Source organism: Lytechinus pictus, unplaced genomic scaffold (genome assembly GCF_037042905.1).
Source record: "Lytechinus pictus isolate F3 Inbred unplaced genomic scaffold, Lp3.0 scaffold_19, whole genome shotgun sequence".
Lineage (NCBI taxonomy): Eukaryota > Metazoa > Echinodermata > Echinoidea > Temnopleuroida > Toxopneustidae > Lytechinus > Lytechinus pictus.
This window is the reverse complement of record NW_026974140.1, coordinates 2,657,612-2,675,792: the sequence shown is the minus strand read 5'-3', so window position 1 is coordinate 2,675,792 and position 18,181 is coordinate 2,657,612. Positions and strand designations below refer to the sequence as shown.

At 35.2% G+C, this 18,181-nt stretch overlaps 1 protein-coding gene across 1 annotated transcript; it reads left to right on the top strand.

Annotated features, from left to right (window-relative positions):
- The first annotated feature begins 3,401 nt into the window (after window positions 1-3,401).
- On the top strand, window positions 3,402-11,987 carry LOC129261199 (tumor necrosis factor receptor superfamily member 16-like). Its single transcript, XM_054899261.2, has 4 exons — window positions 3,402-3,553; window positions 4,628-4,753; window positions 8,934-9,125; window positions 9,574-11,987. Exons 1-4 carry the CDS (start codon window positions 3,409-3,411, stop codon window positions 10,104-10,106), a joined length of 996 nt encoding a protein of 331 aa, XP_054755236.2. The 5' UTR covers window positions 3,402-3,408; the 3' UTR covers window positions 10,107-11,987.
- The last annotated feature ends 6,194 nt before the right edge of the window (window positions 11,988-18,181 follow it).

Below are 18,181 nucleotides of genomic sequence, written 5' to 3'. Positions count from 1 at the left end.
GAGTTGACTATCTGATAAAGAGTTTCTATGTTTGTGTGTGAAAGAAAAAGATTGGTATCATCTGCATACATAATAAATGAAAATAAGTCCGGGATCTGTTAAAGTCGTTGATATAAAGTATAAAAAGCAGCGGGCCAAGTATGGAACCCTGAGGGACACCACAATTAATATTTCTCAATTGTGACGCATGATTTTCAATGCTAACATATTGTTGGCGTTCGTGTAAATAATTACGGAACCAGTCTAACACAATGCCTCTAATACCATAATGTGACAGTTTATATAAAATAATTTGGTGATCTATTGTGTCGAACGCTTTAGAAAAATCTAAAAACATTCCTATCGTATGGGAGCCTTTGTCAAAAGAGTTAGCTACTTTGTTGATTAGGGACAAGATAGCATGAGATGTATTATGATGTTTTCTAAAACCAAACTGACAACAAGTTAGAATTTCGTTATTATTCAAAAAGTCAATTGTACGTGAAAAAACTATCTTTTCTAATATTTTTGAAAAAGTTGATAATAATGATATGGGTCTGTAGTTTGATATTAAAAGAGGATCACCTTTTTTAAAAATCGGTATTATCTTGGCTAATTTCATTCTATTTGGAAAAACACCAGTTCTCAAAGACAAATTACAAATATAAGTAATAGGTTCAATAATACAAGAAATAATATTTTTCGTTATGGCATTATCAAAACCGTCATGTCCACAACTCCGTTTGCTATGTAAATTATTAACTATATCAAGAATTTCACTCTCATCCACCGGGGCAAAAAACATAGAATTCGGGTTAGGATTAGGTAAATATTCATGAAAACTTTTGTTACTGTCTGGTATCTTACTGGCTAAATTTGGGCCAATCTCTACAAAAAAGTTATTAAAGTGATCGGAAATTTCTTGTACATTATCAATAATTCTATTATCGATTTGTATCTTAGATACAGAATTTTTCTTTTCATGTTTATTCAATACTTCATTTATAATTTTCCATGTATTTCTTGCGTCTCTTTTACATTTCGTGAACTGGCAAGAAAAATAATTATTTTTTTCTCTTCGTAATAGCCCTGTCAGTGTGTTTTTGTAATTTAAATATCTTGATTTATTATTCACAGTTGGCTTTGCTTTATGTTTCAGATAAAGATTATTCTTCCTATTTATACATCTGAGTAAGTTTGTTGTGATCCATGGAGATAATTATAATTATATGGGTTTTTTTACATATGGGGCAAAATTTCTAAACTGTCTTTACCGAGTTACCGAAAGTGTTGAATTTTTTAAAATGCAAATCTAATTTTGTGATAGATTTTGACATGATATGTGGAAATTATATCCTATTTTGATTTAATCCTTGTCCCTCCCTCTTATTTTCATTCTTTTCTCATCTGCATAGCAGAGTGAGACTATAGGCCCGGACTATAGGCCCCGCTTTTCCGACGGCGGGGCGTCAACATCAAATCTTAACCGAAGGTTAAATTTTTTAAATGACGGCATAACATAGAAAATATATGGACCTATATTTCATGAAACTTGGCCATAAGGGTAATCAAATATTACTGAAATCCTGCCTGAGTTTTAAGTCATAATTATAACCAAAGTCAAATGTCATTTAGGGTCAATGAACTTTGGCCAAGTTGGGGGGTATTTGTTGAATTACTATCATAACTTTGAATGTTTATGGGTCTGATTCATATAACTTGGACATTAAGAGTAATCAAGAAGTATCACTGAACATCCTGTGCGAGTTTCAGATTACATATACCAAGGCCAAAAATCATTTAGGCTCAATGAACTTTGGCATTATAGGGGGTATTTGTTGAATAACCATCATAACTCTGAAAGTGTATGAATCTAGTTCATAAAACTTGGACATAAGAGTAATCAAATATCACTGAACATCTTGTGCGAGTTTCAGGCAACTTGACCAAAGTCAATGAACTTTGGTTATGTCATGTAATTATCAAATTGCTTTCATAACTTTCAATGGATATAGTTTATAATATGTGGACATATAGGGGTAATCGAGTATCACTGACAAGTCTTATATAGGTCACATGATCAAGGTCATTTAGGATCAATGAACGTAGTATTGTAACTTTATATGAATGGTTTTGTGAATAATTATTTTGTAGTAGTTTTCAAAGTCAGCACTGCTGCTATGTTGAATCACGTAATGCAATTAAGTGAAATTGCCAGAGGCGCACCGCTTGTTTTTTTTTTTTTTTTTTTTTTTTTTGGGGGGGGGGGGGCAGTGGATCTAGTGCCCCCATTCCCATCTATATGCCAGTGCTCTAGTATACATGAAATCAATAGCATTCAATTTTAATGAAATTCATAAATTTACACCTAAAATTAAGTTGACGCTGTCATTCTTTAGCCATTGTAGAACACTGTAAGTTACGCTACTCTGAGAGTTACATGTTAGATGTATACGCATACTGTGTCATTGTGAATGTAAATGACATGTATTAGACATTATTTTCAATCGTTTCTCTATTCATGTTGAATAGAACGTGTTGGGAAATCATAAGGGGAATTCCCTCCTTGGGCTAACGTATGCAACCATTCATGATTATCGATATAGCCAATGTCAAACATGAAAAGAATTTTGGATGGTATAAAAGAGAAAAAACAAATTGAAATATAAATATATATATATGTATAATATAAACACATACAATAACATATTCTATAATATTCAGGAGATAGATCGTTTCCATCAGAGTTGCATTCAACAATATTCGAATTTATAAATAATTATTTAATTAACAAGTTAAACACAGAACCAATCCCGAATTGAAACAGCAATAAAATATTTCTTACTTTCATATTTTTCACATACCAGTATAATGTAGAATAAACTTAGTCACTTCCCCTCATTTTCCCATCATCTTCATTTCATGGAATTTGTAACCAAAGTTTTGTTTCTGTTGCTGACAGTAATATCCTCTTCATGTATCATTACTACCGACCGATTTCTACAATCTCGTCATTTGTAAAAAATTATAGAGAAACTTGTTTATTCTTCCTTTTAGCACTTTTCTGAATGTGATATCTTGAATAATTGCTAAATCAGGTATAGTAAAAAGCATTCCACTTGTCATAACTTGCTTACTTTTATTGAAAATAATAATAAAGGCATAAGACAATTCCTCATAGAGTCTATACAAATGATATATATTTAGACTTTTATAAGGCAATTGACACGATTAATAACATTTTATCCTCACTATATGGTATTTTACGAAGTGGAATGTATTTAATTACATAAATTTATTTAAATTTGTACCTCGTACCTTAAAAACACCATTTGTACATTAAACGGCATATGAAACGCAAAATTAACATTATTATGATTAATGTAATTCTTAATCTCTCCTTTTACTATCCCATCTTAGGATTTAGCAATGTGTGAACCAGGATACTACGCATCATTGCTGATGACAAACAATGTGAATCCGTGCATTCCTTGCTCTCGATGTCAACCGGGTTATTACCAGATTAGTAGCTGTAATGCTACGGATGATACCATGTGTGCTGTATGCCCTACTAGTATGTTCTTCTGGTTTATCTTACAACATTTGACAAATGTGGAATTATTATTCCAGTGAAACCTATACTTTTGCAAACATTAAGTACATTTGCAAGATATAGCAAAGAGAAAAATTAATAGAATTTATTGACATTAAAGTCTGTATGAAAAAGAATTAGAAAATGAGAGATATATACAATTATCTCATGGAAAGAATGAAGATCTATCGAAAAATATCAAAATTATTGATATGTCATGTGATATAAATTTCATAAATTGCCATTTTCATAGAAAGTGATGAGTGTGCATCAAATATAAACCATCGGACACATTATTTCACACACGCTACTATGATTTGTTGGTGATTTATTTTTGGTGATTTTTTACCTGATTGCTAAGAAAAGGCATGAATGCTTGTAAGCAAGCAACCAGAGGACCGACGGCTTAAGTTCCTCTCCGAAAGACCTGGTACTGAGGATTAATGCATTACCAGAGGGCACTAACGCACCAAGTGGGAATCGAACCCGGGTCACCGGAATACGAATCCCCCGCTCTACCGACTGAGCTATCGTGCCTCCTTTAAAAAAATGTTTTTACTGTTCATGGGCCATACAAAATTGATAATTGGAAATTATATTGTGACGTCACAAAATCATGATACTTTGTCAAATTGATAACGGTTTTATCCTTGGAAGGACTTTCGCCCTACCTTCATCAATGTGGTTCTCTCATTATTCTGTTTCTATTAAAATAATCCTGATGTCATGGCGGTCATCCCCTTTGGGAATGTTGAGACCAATGATATATATATCAATAATAAAACTACATCTCTAATTGTGAAACCCCCCCCCCCCTCTCTTTGTGGAAACAGAAAGGATAGTTAAACAGTTTTGGAAGACAAAAGTCTTACATGATCATTTTAAACGAATACTTGGACAAATTTATTATAACCTTTTTTTTACCAAACCCCAAACCTCTTTACTTTTACTGTCTGTTTTCCTATAAACATGATAAAGACCAAATATACGGGTCCTTAGTTTTTTTGTCGTTTTGATTAATCATACACCATAAACATTTTCTTGCCATCATTATAGATACATATTCCAATGGTTGGACGTCTTTATCTGTGTGTAAGCCCTGTAAAGTATGTGGCATACATCAGCTAAGCGATCCTTGTACACCAAAGAAAGATACCTTGTGTAGGACGAAATGCAGCACAGGTAAGAAATTTTAGGCTGAAATTTTATTTATTGCGTTAGTGTTTCAAAGTTCATATTTCTCCCTTTCTCTTGTTCTTGTGATAATAACTAAATATTTACTTCAGAGTTTAATAACAAAATTGTATCATTCAGGAGTCAGTGGGGCCAAAATGGCAGCCTCTTTTTATGATAGTATTCCACGGAGATATCCATGATTCATAATGAGTAATTGTGGCAACTATTTTTTTAATAATCCAAATTCCTCGATGTATCTCTTTACATCAATCTCATTACATTTCCCAGTATTTACTGTTTTTGCAATTACATCATGTATGTGAAGGGAAGGAAGTCTTGATCATTCAAAGGGGAGTAAAATATGAAAACTTATATTTAAAAATCAGTATCCTTATGGAAAGAAAAGAGATATAAAATCAATAAATCAGGGAACATTATTACCAACACCACTGGCGGTGATAAGGCGGGACGTGCCCCCCCTTGATATTCAAATTCTGGTCAGAAGCTTATCTATGGGAAAGGGTTGTCTCTCCCCCCCCCCCTCCCTCCCGATTGACCAAAATCTCACGAAATCCTCAATCTATGACCAACACTCTAAGAAAAGTAATGTTAACTAAACATTTGAAAGGTTGGAGGAGTGACAACATTTTCTAAATGTTGCATTTACCACTTTAAATGGTTCTACCCAACACTTCAGATGTTGGATTCAGTTTTATACAAGGTTGGATGTAACATTTGGAAAAGGTTGTCACTCCTCCAACCTTTCAAATTTTGATTTAACATTCGACTTTTTAGAGTGAATATTCACAACGTTTTACGACAGACCAAATGTATTATGTTCCCCCTCCAAATGAGAGGGTGCTCTTTGTATTCAGTGCTTTGAAGGTATGATGGAGAGTCTGATGGGCATATAATATTATCGAGTTTCGCTATTGCAACGGGGTTGGATTCTAGAACATAGCAAATACATTGAAAATCACCGTCAAATCACGATGAACAGCTGAGGGTCTTTGTTGAAACACATTATCTTCACATTGGGTTAAAACAGGCTCGTACTAAGCGGGAACATTCCTATCCCATATCCAGTACATTGGCGTAACTACAGGGGGCACGTGCCCCCCCCCCCATCGGCTGGCAAAAAAACCATTAAAAAAAACGGGGGAAAGGGAGAGAAAGTGTGGGAAAGAAAGAGAAGCATAATGGAAAAGGGAAATATTTTTTTTCTTCAGAATTTATGAAAATAGTTTGCCTAGGGCATATGCGTTCACTCTTTCAGGCACACGCATTTAATGAGATACATAATTCCCGTTTAAGAGGATTAAATGGCGCTTAAAACATTAATTTTCAAGTCAATAAAAACAAACATTCACTAATGTATAAATCCAGTGGCGTACCGTGGGTCACGGCATTGGGGGGGCACCAGCAAAAATTTTGAGTCGCTCAGTGAGCGCGCAAAGCGCGCTCAATTACCAGGTATAGGCCTATTGACCTTATATAGAGACATTTTAAGGACTGTGCCATTAAACGGATATGTAATGTATCTCACTGATCAAATGATGCGAGCGCGAGCTGAAAATTTTTGAAATTCATACCTCAAAAGGGTCAAAATAAGCTATCAAATAAAAAAAAAATACGTATCCGTCTCGCTAAACATACAATGCGAGCGCGAAGCGCGAGCTGAAATTTTTGTATTTATTGACCCCAAACAGAGACAGTTTAAGGACTATTTTTTAGAAATCAAATAAGAGTATACATATCTCACCATACTCATCTAATTTGAGTGCCAAGCGCTTGCTGATTTTGTAAGAAAACATGAAACACCTTTTGTAGTCATTGTAATCATGATTAAAATACGCATCTCACTAATCAAATATTGCGAGCGCGAAGCGCGAGCTAAAAATTTAGAAAATTCAGACCTGAAGAGAAGCATTTTGAGGCTTGTTTGTAGGAATTTACGAAGACCATACGTACTTCACGTATAAAATGATGCGAGCGCGAAGCGCGAGCTGAAAATTGTGTATATATTGACCCCAAACAGGGACATTTTAAGGACTATTTCTTTTTTTGAATCCATTAAGAGTATACATATCTCACCATAGTCATCCAATGCAAGTGCCAAGCGATTGCTGATTTTGTTAGAATCACATTCAAACACATGAAGAGCTTTTTGTAGTCATAGTAATCATGATTATCATACGCATTTCAGTAGCGCAAAGTGCGAGCTGAAAATATAGGAAATTCAGATGTGAAGAGGGGCATTCTAAGGCTTGTTTGTAGGAATATAATATGACCATACGTATTTCACTAAACAAATGATGCGAGCGCGAAGCGCGAGCTGAAAATTTTTGATATTTACATTAGAAAAAGAGACTTTTAAGGACCGATTTCAGGAATTCATGAAGAGCAGACAAATCTCATCAATCCACTAATTCGAACGTAAGCACGAACACGAACAAGGATTTTTTTATATACAGACCTTAAAATGAGGCTATCACTTTAAGTAGTCATGAAAAGAAGCATATGTCACTACATAAAACAATAATAACTCGAAGTGCGATGATATATATTTGGTGCATATTGACTTGAAAACAGGACGTTTCGGTACAACATGATTGTACATGTATATCTCGTTAAACAGACAATGCTATTACCAAGAATAATGAACAAATAGGCCCTGAGCACATTATGTTTCATAAAGTTATGAAAAAAAAAATTCTTATGTAATATAACACAACATATAATATAATATAACATTATAATGTACAATAAATTCTTCTTTCCCACTACGTTTCTTTCTTCTCCCTCTTTTTCTCCCTTTTCTCACGTTTTTTTTTTTTTTTTTTTTTTTTTTTGGCCAGCCGATTGGGGGGGGGGCACGTGCCCCCCCATGCCCCCCCGTAGTTACGCCACTGTATAAATCCTTTTCAAGATTACGGCTAAAAGTACCAAATGTTCCCTTTTCGCAGGGTCCTTTTTAATATAAAAAAAAACAGCTCGCGCTTCACGCTCGCCTCTTTTAATGATGACATACGTATTTTCTTCATAAATTCTTACTAACAGTCCTTAAAAATATGTCCCTATTTTAGTTTTGAATATCAAAAATTTCCAGTGCGCGCTTCTCGCTCGCAATATTTGATTTGAGAGATACTTCTTCTGTAATTATTTCAATGCTTAGAAGTGCTCAGAATTTCCCTCTTTTTAAGGCTTCAATCTAAAAAAAAATCGGCATGCGCTTTGCGCTACGCTCGCATTATTATCATTTATCTGATTTAGATATGGATCCTCTCATCACATTCCTACATGTCAAACACTGCCTAAACGTTCCCTCTTGTGGTTAATGCATAGACACAAAAAATCAGCCCGCGCTTCGCGCTCGCATTTTTTTATTGAGACACGTGACATTATTAGAATGTAATATTTTCAGGTCAGAATATTAAAAAAAATAGCTCGCGATTCGTGGTTGATCGCATCATTTGATCAGTGACATATGTATGGCCTTCATGAATTCCTACAAACTTTCCTTAAACATTTTAATGTCTCTTTTCAAGTCATCGTACATCATTGAGCGCGCGAAAGTGACCCAAGATATTTGTTCGTGCCCCCCCCCCAATTCTTTGATCCACGGTATGCCACTGTTCACATCCTTCCGAACACGTCCCTGTTGGCTACCAACTCGAAAAATTATTTAAAGATTAAATGACATTGGTACTGTTTGTATTTTGCAGCTTAATGCTGGTCCAAGGTATTGAAAGACTTTCGCCCTCTATCGTCAACTAATTAGAAAAGCGATCCTGAAATCATTGAAATTTAATTTAACAAAAAAATCATTTATAAATTTTTCCTATTCAACAAAAGGAGTAAACAAAAGTCTGTACATTTATTATGAAATAAACGATTTGAGTAGGGTACATACAACATGAAACACTAGAATTATATATTTGAAATTAGAATGGATGAATATAAAATGTGAAAAATTGTAAATTTTCAATGTTTAGCTGGAAAAAATAGAGAGTCCAATGAAAAATTGAGCTTGTGAATTTTATTGTAGACCCTTTTTTTTGGAAAGGTGGAAAAAAAATACTTTTAGAAAGGTGGGGACTTCTTTAATTTTCTCAACAGCGTTTTATGTCCCGAAAGTGAATTTAAAATGATAATTCATGGACTTTGTTTTCTTTCTCATATTAAGGTTATTACTTCGATACTGTGTCTCACCGTTGCAAACAGTGTTCGCTTTGCCCCGATACTGGCGTTGATAGGGTTTATGAATGCACACAGCATGAAGGAAGCGGGAACTACCAGTGTAGAGAAGAGTCATTCATTAGAGCCAGGAGGATTAACCCATCAATAATCACCAAGGATAATAGCGATGGGATGACAGGTAGTGAAAGTTACGATTTCTTTACCAGACAATTTTCATACATTTTTTTAGGGGATAGGGGCCAATTAAAACTATTGTGTATGCACATGATTATATAAAAGGACTATGTGTGAATATTGATTAATTGATTAATTAATTTTTACATGAGTGGATGTGTTAGGGTATATTTCTTGGTGACGTATAATCCACATTATCATTTTGTTGAATGAACCTTATTGCAACTCATGTTGAGGAGGAGGCAGATTAAGTCTGCTTACTGTGGCGTTATCTATGCGTAATATCGGCACATTGTTTTTTTTTTTTTTCCAGAATATATCACTATTTCAACCATCTTAAATCCGTTCGCATTTTATTTCTTTCATTGCGTCTTCATGTTATCTAAACCATTCTCTCGAATGTATTCCATATAAACAAATATTTTCTTTTCCTCAAAATTATTATCTTCTAGATAATTTGTCATTAGTGGACAAGATATCGACAGATACTGCGACAACTCATTTCTTGAATCCTGAAGAACATCATCCTTCACCCACAGCGGCTGCTGGGATTGGGAAGGTCGATGTACTCATGTCGACAATTGCAATCCTGCAACCAACAGGGTCGATTTCCACAAAAAAGCTGAATTTGCTTCTGCCCGTGTTATCATCGTCTACGTCGTCACCGACGAGGTCATTGGCTGCGGCTGCGATTGGTCACCAGTCGTCATCGACGTTTAAACGGGGCTTGACGGCGACCGATATCCTCATAGTCATCGGAATCATAGCAGCCAGTTGTGTCGTGTCTTTTGTGACGACATACGTCACGTGTTATTTCCTCATTAAAAGAGGGATAGTCAAAGGCGGCGATGCGACGGTCGGCTTTGCCCGAGGACGTGAACCGGTCAAGGGTTGGCTCGCCGTGCCTCGGGGAGACGTCTTGAGAAACATCGACGCGTTGCCTAGGAGAACAAGTATATATGATTTAACCCTGTCAGTTTGTTGATATAATATGATGCAATATGGCTAGGTTCATGGGTCCATTCTTGAAAGAAGGGCGCATGCCTGAATATTGTCATAATAAGCTCCTTTTCCAGGGCCCTTCATTATAACTATAAATCTAGGGCAAGCGATGATGTCGAAGATCTCATCAACCTGATAATGATTGCGCGTCATCTTTCAAGAATGGACACCAAGATCTTGGCCTCCCTATATCCAAAGAGGCTGAAGCTGTTACTAAAGTTCATTAATAAAGATGGTGCAAACGATTTGTTACGGGTATACTTATAGGTTGCCGCGCAAGATACACCAGGCAGCGCAACGGGGATACAATATCTCCAGGAGATAAAGGACTTATCGGATGTTTTATCCCGCAAGTCCTGTTTATCCGACAGTAACCATAGCAACAGCGCTTATTAGCCAATCAAAATCACGGAAAGTTGTCAGAGCCAACAACTTTTTTTTTATTAAGCTTATTAAAGAGCATTAGAAAGCCATTTATATTTATTGGAACTTCACATATCAATATCATTTTTTTTGGGGGGGGGGGGGGAGAGGGGATTGATGATGCAGGACGGTGATAAGTATACTGCAGGTGCCAAGAAGTATATCAAGGGTTTACCATTTAGTAAGGAATTTTAGACACGGGATAGTCGATTGTAGCGTAGCAGTGCTTTTGTTGGTTTGGGAAGCAGTTATGATTATTGTTATTTTTATTATCATTATTATTATTATTATTACCATTATTATTATCATTAATCACAGCTATAATTTTTATTATCACTTCTTTTAACGCTATATTACTTCATTCTTACGCCTACATACTAGTGCTACTTTACACTGCTTACTATGTTGATAGTGTATATAAAATGACTGAAAATTATATAGATGTAGAGGTGTGTATAATATCCCAATGATATCTCTCTAAGCACAAACATAATGTATATAGCCCTGATCAAAACAGGATAACCTCTTTATCATACGCGTTGGTTGTTTCAAAACAAATGGTGGGGTGAATCCACAAAGATGTGATCTGAACACTGGCGGATCCAGGGGGGGGGGGGGGGGCACAGCCGGCCCATGCCCCCTCATTTGAGAGGCACAATTAAAATTTGTAATGTAAAAATGGCGTTAAAACAAAAGTGTGCCTCCCTCCCTTTTGAAAATGAAGACGTTTTTTTTTTGCTTGTCAATTTTTTCGTGGACGAAATGTACCCTTGATATTTAGTTAAAACCTTTTTTTGCTTGTCGATTCCCCCCCTTCGAAAAATTCTGGATCCGCCCCTGGATCTGAAGTTGACTAACGTTGACGTTATTCCAAATTCATAATAGTTTATCTCGATGATAACTTCCAAATACATCTTATTGCCAGACCCACAGCCGCTGGTTGTTTGCATGGTGTATATATAGCACTCAGAGCTGAATATGCTCCCCCTTCGACCCAAATTTTCATTGTAAGTTTAATATTTGTAAAGACATTACTATATCCTTCATGTATAATAGGCCCATATTATCCCCGGGATATCCCCTCCTGTTGTGAGTCGGCACAGCTCAGTGAAAGAAACCGTTCCCGTTAACACCGGCCCAATCAAAATCAAGATTTTCATGGTATACTTTTTTTTGTAGAAATTTTTATTATTCATTCACTTCAAATAAAATCCATACATACACAGCTGCAATGAATTTGTTATATTATTTTTATGACATTTTCTATATTCTTGATATAGAAAATATCACACAAAATAACATAACAAATTAATTGCAGCTGTGAATACACAAATCAAATAAGGTAGTTACCAAATAGTACCGATTTTAAATAGTCCTCATTAATGGTCAGGCTCGCTGAACTGTATCTTGTGCGGCGACTTCGCGTTTCTACCAAAATATATTGTAAATACAGAATGACTAATATATTTCATCTTTACTATTTTTCATCCATTTTCATACATAAATGCTCAAGTATTTGTATATCCTTTAATTTCTCATCATCAGATTGTCAATATATAGATTTATAGTTTGAAATTGAGCATTTGTATTTATGTTTACTTCCATGTATAAGAGCCATATCGAAATTAATGCTAACTTCTATAAGGCACACTACATGCAGGGGCCGCGGAAGCGGGGGGCTGGGGGGCTTCAGCCCCCCCCCCCACTTTTTTCCAAAACCGTGTACAAAAACACAAAAATGACCATACGATTGTGATTTTGTACATGGTCAGCCCCCCCCCCCCCACTTTTGGCTCAGCCCCCCCCCCCCACTTTGAAAACCGTTCCGCGGCCCCTGACATGGTTGCTTCTCGAACTAAAATTGCTTTTGTCCTCTTTCCCCCTTTCTTTCTTTCTTTTAAACTTTCTCTTTTTTCTCTCTCTCTCTATCTCCCCTTATCACATCTCTTCCCTCGTAAATTTCCCGCTATAAACCCTTTCAATTTTCATCAAAAATAGGTTACATCTAAACTCTAATAATACTACTGTATTTCTACATGTATTTATGTATATACTCGTAGGCCTTTATTTTAATGTATAAGCTTTGACATGTGTTATTTTGAACCTCGTATCATTATACAAATTATCTACAATCGTGTTTGTGCTTATATAAACGAAATTGAGATACATTTTCAAGTTAAAAAATTGAGTTGTGGTCTTATATTCTGTTCATATTCCAGATATGGATTTTTAGCTCCATGATTATAATAAACTTGCCTCTTTTGGTAATTGATTGCATTAAGAATATGTCTGATTTTAATAGCTTCTGAACAAAACTACACTGGATTCTGAGCGAGGCTAGCCTTATCCTAAATAAAAGCCAAATCGGTTTCTTATCTTACACAATCGCACGACTGCTGCATGTCACGTCACTATACGATTATAAGCTTTTTTCCTTTTTTTTCAGACAAGAAGGCTCATGGAGATGTAATTTTTTTTTCTTTCTGTCTCATTATCAAAATATCAATCAAACATTTTCGAGGTAGCTCTGGTTTTCAACTGCATATCCGAGGGTCGTATGTTCGAATCCCTATTCATATATACCTCGTTTCCACTGTCGTGTGATTCTTTTTTTTATCCATTCATTTTTTTAACGATTAATATGACTGCTACGACTGGTGTTACAATCATTATGATTACTCCACGATAAGACCTCCGTATCAACCGTGGCGCATTTAGTGGGTATACTCATCACCCGACCTATAGTTTGGCTATTGACTGGATCTCATTTCCTTTCCTTGGGATGATCCCCAAGGAAAGCATGCACATAATTCAAAATCATCCAATGACCAGATATGGAAAGCGCCTGTATGAATAACTGGATTTAGTAAATACATACTGGATTAATTCTCAAGATGTCATCCTGTTGTACTTGTGTTTTGAGGGCCTATAGCTATTTCTACGACTATTTTAATAGGAGGCTGCACTCTACAAGCTCCGGGGGGCATTTCATAAAGCTGTTCGTAAGTTAAGAGCAACTTTAAGAATGACGGGTGAACCCTTCTTACGCGCTAAACCATTGCCAATTCAATATACAATTTACCACAAGAAAGGATCACCAGTCGTTCTTAAAGTCGCTCTTATCTTAAGAACAGCTTTATGAAACACCCACCTGCTTTTCAGCAGCCTCCTCCATTCCCAACCTGTGATTATCTTGATTATAAAGTACCTATAAATTTTCTTTGTTTTATTGCTTATGTATATCAAGATGTATGAAACAAACATATTGTAAATGTTGGAATGGAAATAAAAACGAGATAAAATGAAATGATGATAGAATTGAGACATCGTTCTTAAAAAGGCCCAATAAAAACGCATGTGGCATTATCATGTGTGGCTATAATGGTCCTTTCCAAAATCGGATCACAAATTGTGAGAAAAACTACAAAGGGAAAGTTGAGCATGACGATAAAGGTGTTTTCACAAAATCATAAAAATGTAGAAAATATCAAAGAGGTTTAATTAAAATCCATCACAGAATCCCTATTAGAAAGAACACATTGTGTACCACGGTGTGTTCACAGTGTGGAACACCATGTGAAATCACCTTCACACTGTTAAATCATGCCATGGTTAAATTCATGTGCTATATTACGCATATATGAACATATCAACGGTGTGAATCAAATATTCACATAGTCGACCATGACTGTGAACACGCTGTAATACTAAACAGTCACACTGTCAAGGTGTCCACAATGTGAAAATATCTTCACACTGTTATATTTGAGTATTTTAACAGTGTGGATAATATTTTCACATACTCCACTATGTGAACACACTGTGATCACACTGTGCGACACCGTGTTCTCTCCAGTATGAATATAAAGGATTTTTTTATTGGTGACGTTGCATGTGCGAGCAGTTTCTTCATACGGCAATATACATCCATGGTATGAAATGGCGTCTCTGAATGAATGAATGCACGTGATGTATAAAGATCATGTTCAATTTTATTAGAAAATTGCATTTCATGGAATTTATATCAGATAATACATGCGGGGATCTATTCGCATGTGACGTCGCAAAATTTAAAGAAAAACAATCATAACTCCGTTCATATTCGACGGATTTCCCAAAATCTTCAACAAAGTTTATTTAATTTTATTCTTTATTGTTGCTTTGATTATAAAGCCAACTATGCGTCATGGCAAACTTTCCCTTTAACAACATGTAAATAGTAATGTTAACTTGCATAAAAATCTGCCTCTCGATGGAATTGAGTTTAATAAGAATTTGATATTGAAAGAATAAAATTTGTGATAGTGTAACATCCACTGTCTATATCTGATTCATATTCGGTTTAAATATTTGTTTGAATAATATGTTTATAAATATTTATATAAAGCTTCACCCTAGAACACAGATCTTAGTTATGAAATGGGTTTGATATAAATTTTTCAATTATCTCTATACTTATGTGTACATAATGTGTGTTTTCTTAATTTTATTTATAAATAAATCAACTCTCTGTTTTGGGTGGAATAGACTTAAGTCGTTTATAAATATGGAGTGTTACGTAATTATTTCAAGGAAAAAATGCTAAAAGATCAGCTTAGATTTACTTGTGAATTAATTGTTATTATAATTTTCAGAAACTGAACTGATGTATATGCATTTGTTATATAAATGATAAAAGTTTAACTGCGTTAACAATTAAACTATGAATTTTAAGCCACAAATATATCTATTGATGTTTTTAATATGATTATTTCTCCGTTGAAAAAAAAACCCACATTGATATTTAAAACAGATCAGATAAAATGCCTGATACCAAGCTTATTGTAACAACGGAATTGGCTTATTTATTATAGCCTATTGACTTTTATTTTAAAATTGTTATTCAAATTAATAATTGAGACGGGTTTTTTTCATCACTGAATCTGACTGTGATAATGTTTACCACTTTATAATGATAAATACCGACACCGGGTAAGACACTCAATTATTAATTTATAAGTCTATCAAAACATACTCGAGTTTTATCTGGAATTTAATTAACTTGTAAACAATAGTAGCGTATAGACGGTATTTCAATTATATAACATTACATAATGACATTTTACGTACTTGTATTTCATTATCAATTTCACTTTTATTTAGCCCCATCTTTTCTAAAAATAAAACTTCATGCAGAGAAAATGACAGACATGGATTTCTGTAGACTTTTCTTTAGATGATGGATTACAAACTGATTTACCATTGTTTTCCTCAATATGAAATTGAGATTTTAAACATTGGGAGAGTTTCATAATTATCGATTTCGCGATAATTATTAAATCGATTTTTTCAAAACATAACTAAAGGCACTGGGAATTAATGGAATCGACTTTAAATTCTATCGAAAATGAGAAATGAACTATGTATTTAAATATACCCTTTGTATAGTTTCTATTAATCTATTGGTACATGTAGTTGGCCTATACTTCATGATGAGGAGGAAATGAAAACAAACACTCAATACTACCAGCGCAGTCCTATGCAGAGTTGATTTTTATCATCATTTATTTAGTTTTCAGGGGACTCCGGCGCTATGCAAAATTTTTCCCGAAGTCCTTATAAGATGATATCACTCACCGTATTTTCTGCAATATTTTATTTGACTGGAAATGACGCTAACAGAATTAAGTAAACTTTAGTAGTCGTAGGGCCTTTTCACACGTGAATCTTGAATCATCATTTTCATGATGATTACAATTCTTATGAATCATCGGACCTTTCACACGCTCACTCGAAACTGTGATTTGAATTCGAATTCCCGAGCGTATAGGCGATGTGTCCTTGGTGACTTGTCGACCAAAGTACTGCATCGCAAATACAAACTACGATGAGTGCATGACAATTGTATTATTTTAAAAGGTCACGTAAGCTCCGTCCCTAAAGATGTTTTGGAGGTCAAGTCTTTCACACGCAAAATTCGTACCGTAATTTGAGTGAAACTTAATAATTGGAATTCACCTCCGGAATAGAATTTGAATTCGTGATTGTGATTAGCGTTCGTGATTCTAATCATGTTCTAGTTTGGTTTCACACATGCTAAAAATTCGTCATTAGCCTAATTTTTCACTGGAATCATTCAAAATTACGATTTTTATTTTACCGTGTGAAAGGGAGGAATGTCATTCAGATTTGAATTTGACTACATTTTTTTTTACATCAAATGAGAATAGACTATGATGCAACCAGAAGTGACTTTGGGCCTTTTCACACGAGAATCTTGAATCATCTTTGTGATGATGATTGCAATTCGTCTTTAGATCATTGTACCATTCACACGTTCACTCGAAAAGTGATTTGTCAATCAAACCCAATCAAAGCACTGCATCGCAAAAAAAAGAAACTACGATGAGTGCATGACAATAATTGTATTATCTCTACGGAAGTGCTTGAAAGGTCACGTAAGCTCCGCCCCTCAAACGATGTTTTGTAGGTCAACCCGTGCAGACTTAAAATTCGTGCCGTACATGCGTAATTTGAGTGAAACTTAATTGGAATTCACCTCCAGAGTAGAATTTGAATTCGTGATTATGATTAGCATTCGTGATTCTAGTTTGGTTTCACACGTGCTAAAATTCGTCATTAGAATTATTTTTCACTGGAATCATCATTCAAATAACGATTTTTTTTTTACCATGTGAATGGGCGGTTTGACTATGATGGAGAAGACGCCCATGCAGCTGACGGCTTGCCATTTCTTAGCCAAATTTGACTCCATTGAAATAAAATTGAACTCGAAATCAGGTCCCTTCAATCGTGGTGCATTTAATTCTATTCAATCTTGACACAGTTAACGAGTCATATTTGAATAGAGTCGAACCTTGGGTCAGCAGCATTTCCCTATGGATATCACAAAAAAAAGGGGGGGGGGCGAGGAACCGTGAGTGCGGGGAGGGGCGGGCGCACTTTTTCTCTGTAATTTGCTATGGGGCGCCTTGATAATCTAGTTAAGATGGAAAATGTGCTATACAAATTCTATCTATTATTATTATTGTTATTACTATTAAGTACAAGAACGTGAAAATTGCCATCAATTTGTGATTTCATTCATGCCCTCATTAGAGAGATACTTTATATTCTGCCTGCTGTATCGTTTTCAATGTCGATCGATGCCGTGTTGGTGAAGTGCATGCGTCAACATTCAAAACTTTAATGTCAGGTAAAGACGAAGGGAGCATTTATAAATCAGCTCTCTGTCAATTTGGCTTATCTTTACAGGATGCGTAAAACCAGTATTCATAAATGATGGCACTCAATGCAGTATGGCCGTACGCAGCGGGGGGGGGGGGGGTAGAAATTTTGAAAACCTACATCTTTTTACTGAAGATTATCACAAGATTCACCCAAATTGGGCACAAAATCCTTAAATTTCACTTTTAAAATGTAAAAGCCCCCCGATGGCAAGCTAGGTCGCTTCGCTCACTCGTATCCGAGTTTCTTCAAAATCATTTACGCGTCCTCCCCCCCCCCCATGAAAAAATATTGCGTACGGCCTTGCAATGCAGAGAAGCAATCATTATTTCTTAGCATGTTACAAAAAGTGGGCTAATGATTATTTTGCGACTTTAATGTTAAAACACATTGTTACACAGAAAAATA